General features: G+C 27.9%; 1 protein-coding gene across 1 annotated transcript in view; it reads left to right on the plus strand.

Annotated features, from left to right (window-relative positions):
• The window catches only part of LOC122535414 (arylsulfatase B-like), a gene marked incomplete at its 3' end in the record, with an annotated part of 6,076 nt that extends 2,284 nt beyond the window's left edge, over positions 1-3,792 (plus strand). Inside the window, exons 2-3 of the mRNA XM_043666930.1 lie at positions 1,731-1,890; positions 3,566-3,792. Coding sequence (XP_043522865.1) covers positions 1,731-1,890; positions 3,566-3,792 — 387 coding nt within the window. The remainder of the gene's footprint in view (positions 1-1,730; positions 1,891-3,565) is intronic.
• Positions 3,793-4,184: the final 392 nt, after the last annotated feature.

Here is a 4,184-nt window from a genome sequence, read left to right on the forward strand (position 1 = left end):
TAATAAATAAAACAAATTATTTTTACGTTCTAATATTTCTTTAATGATGTTTGCAAAAATATTTTAAAATCCATGTATTAATAAGAATGTAGATTTTATGAAAAATGGAGGATTGCAAATAATATAAAAAAATAGCATATTGCAAATAACATAAAATAAAGTATATATTCTACATAATAAAGTATATATTCTACAAAGTATATTAAAATATATAATAAATAAAACAAATTATTTCTGCGATGTTCACAGAAACTTTAAACTATATAAATACATGTGTCACTGTACATGCACAAGTTCTTCTATGGTGAATTCTCGCGAGTCAATATATGTACGTACGTAATCATGCCTCGTGATACATTCTCTTTTGTCTAAAGTCCCATAAAAACGAGAAGTAATGAGAATTGAGAATTGAAACTAACGGGTGTCACGATATGAATTTACAAGAGAAACGTAAGACATATTGTTGGTAGAGAATGTAATAGGAAACGACCCATTATTTATGGAAACGTCTTAACGGTTAACAATTGGAAAAAGATCAGAGAATTCGTGCAAACGAGCGTGCAATATCTCGATTCGATGCGTGTACTTTCGATTCGTTTTGGACACGAATGAAACAGGAGTGAACTCGACATAAATTGTGTTTAATCCTTATTCTTGTTTCATGCCGTGTTTAGACCCGTACCATAAAACGGGTCGCAAATATATAATTATAAATTTGAAGTTATAATATTGCAAATTAAATTTGTTATATTATTTTGTTTTTGTATTATTATTTTGCATTATATTATTGTTATATTATTACTTGTTAATATTATTATTATGTATTTGAAATTACATATATTTTTTATAATTGAATTGAAACTTTGATTAGTTCTCAAATGTTTGTAAAAATTTTCCGTTTTATTGTTATCAATAGTTTAACAATCGTTTCATGACAGAAAAGTTTTCAGCAAAATTTTGACACATTTTTTTATATGTGTCAGGGATAATGATTTTTATTCATTTTTTTTCTTTTTTTTAATAGAAACATGTAATTTATCTTTATAGAAAGGAAGTTTTCAGTAAAATTTCGACGATTTGTTACATGGTTCAAAGATAAATTTTCATTTAATTATTCATTTAAATATTCATTTAAATATTCATTTTCTTTTTTGAATAGAAACAGCATCAAAGATGAAATTTTTTTTTATAATTTTCATAGAAAGATACTCTTTAATAAAATTTACAATAATTTGTTGATCCAAGGGCAAATTTATTTTCTTTTTTTTATAGAAGCAATGATGCAATTTTCGATAATTTTCATAGAAAGGACACTTTTAATAAAATTTATTTACAATTTTCTACAAGGATAAAGGTTTTTAGTCATCAATTTTTTCCAATGAAAAACGACGCAATTTTTGATAATTCCCACACATAAGAAAGTTGCAGTAACATTTCGACAAAGACAAAATCTTCAATAAAATTTCGACAATTTTCTACGCGATTCGAGAGTACAAGATTTCTATTTATTTTAACAAAGAAGAAAACAAGTTTTCAATAAAAACTTTTTCACGTGATTGAAAAATAAAGGACAAGAGTATCGAACGTTCTTCGAGTACAATACAAGCTACGTTGAGAATGCAAATCTTAGATAGAATCGCTGTTCACTCTGATCTTATTACTTGCAAGTGAACAGTCTACCGATTATGCAAATGAGATACAATATTGAATTCCTGGAATTTCTCATTAAGGGCTGGAACGACGTGAGTTTTCACGGTGCCAATCAAATACCCACGCCAAATATAGACGCTCTGGCTTACAACGGCGTGATATTACAACGACACTACGTTTTACCGATATGCACACCATCAAGGACAGCCTTTCTTACTGGACGTTATCCTATTCGAACAGGTACTCTATTAAATGCGATCTAGGCGATCGATATGTAAGTATTTGCGTTTCTTTTTTTTTTTTATCACTCGCGAGTCGTGCAATTGTTTATCTTTGCAATGTGATTCGGATTAGGTCAGAGTTACACTTGAGCAATTCACAGCCATAAAACAGAGTCACTGGTGAGGAAAACGATGAAAAAAATTACAACATTAAAAATTAAAATAAATTGAAACACACTTTTCTTTTTTAAGAAATCTAAATTTTATAAGGTATTGGCACACCCGGTTACTTGGCGATATCAAAACAAATGATAAGATTAAAGATTTTGTTAATGTATCATTCGTTTTCATAAAGGTATTGCAAAACAGCTAAGCGTGCCAATAATTTTTTGATTCTCTCTAAGAGGAGTCATAATTTTTTTTTTTTCTTCTTTTGACTGACTTTCTTCTTTGACTTTTCTTCTGTTTCAAAAGTGGTACGTAAGTATTTTCAGTAGAATTCAATGTCATTTTTTATTACACAAAAGCATATATGGCATACTTACGTTAAACTGCACGTTTAATTGTTTCTTGTCTTGGTGTAAGATAACGAGGTAATTATTCGTTTGATAACAGTTAAACATTTCTTCTTATCGGTAATGAACAGAATTTTAAAGTCATATAAGTTCTTTTCTTTCAAGTAATGTAATTTTTTTAATTCCATGAAAGATAACATATCACACAAGGACAATTTTAAGTGAAATAATGGAGAATTTTTCCTTCAAGTACTTATTATTCTGTTTTTGTCAAGTATTCGTATCGTTCAGTTAATTGTGCTCACATATTTTTCCATCTAATTTCATTTCTGCTATATGAACTGCTTCTATTATTATTATTTTTTTAACTATTTCAAATATAATTAATGCAACTTGACTATTTCAACTATAATATAATATAATTAATATATTTAATATAACCAACTATTTTAAATGTAATTGATAATCAAGCGATATTATAGTATGATGCAATTAACAATATAATATAATATACTATTTATATATATAATAATATAATATAATATACTATTTATATATGTAATAATATAATATACTATACTATTTATATATGTAATATATGTAATATTTATAATATTTAATTGCCAATCGTATTATATATATATTTGTATATGTTACTAGGTATATTATTATATTATTGTTATATACTATAATAACATATACAAAAAGATATAATATGCCATTTACAGTATGTAATATATTATTCCATAGCATATACTGTTTCAACGATATTTAATATTTTAATTTCAGAAAACTTTAAAAATTTTAAATTATTAAATATTGGTATAAAGATATGTAAATCAAAAGATTGCCACGCATATAATGCACGAGATATATTATCTATGTATTAACTTTTACAACACGTTCATTTATGTGTATTCATTTAACAATTAAGTATATACATCACAATTAAGTACAACATATATCAAAAAAAGAAAAAAAAAAAAGAAGTACCACGGAATCGTTCACAGATATTCGAAGGAAGAGCAAATTTTGGACATTCCACGAAAGATAATGTAGAACATTAAACATTCATAGCATTTTAGTTTAATTATCGTTTAATGGATTGTCTTGCATACGAGTGTTAATAAACATATTTAATATATTTTTAAAAATATATAATATATTTTTCCACGACAGGTATGCAAGGTTATCCGCTAAAGGCGGGAGAACGACGCGCCATACCTTTGGGCAACACTCTCCTGCCGGAATATTTACAGAAATTAGGATACGCCACGCATCTTGTAGGAAAATGGCACACTGGCTATTACAGTGATTATCATACGCCAGCCTATCGTGGTTTCGACACGTTCATGGGATATTACACTGGTTACGTCACGTACTTCAATCATACCATTGAACAAGATGTAAGTTTTTTTTTTTTTTTTTTTTTTGAAAAAAAATTTCGATCTACATTTACGATACGGAATTCGCGAGTAACAGTTTCTACCTTTTATAGTTGTTGCTTAAATAGAACTCTCTTCGCGATGAAACGCAACATTTCTGTAGAGTTAAGACGTAATTTAAACGACTTGACGCTTTCAAGTAATTAGAATTTGCACAACAATCGTATAATTAAGTGTCCTGAGTTTGAAACTTCGTAATTCATGGTATAAGTATAAGGTGCAGTTTTCCAGCAAATGAATTTAACCCTCTACTGGCTGTTGTTGTAACTTTGAAGCCGCTTTGCCAGCCACGCCATTGTTTAGGGAAATTAAAATGCTCTTCTCTATGATCGGGCGAACCGACTTCGAAGCTT

The sequence above is a fragment of the Frieseomelitta varia genome, unplaced genomic scaffold, assembly GCF_011392965.1.
Source record: "Frieseomelitta varia isolate USP_RPSP 00005682 unplaced genomic scaffold, Fvar_1.2 scaffold_715, whole genome shotgun sequence".
Lineage (NCBI taxonomy): Eukaryota > Metazoa > Arthropoda > Insecta > Hymenoptera > Apidae > Frieseomelitta > Frieseomelitta varia.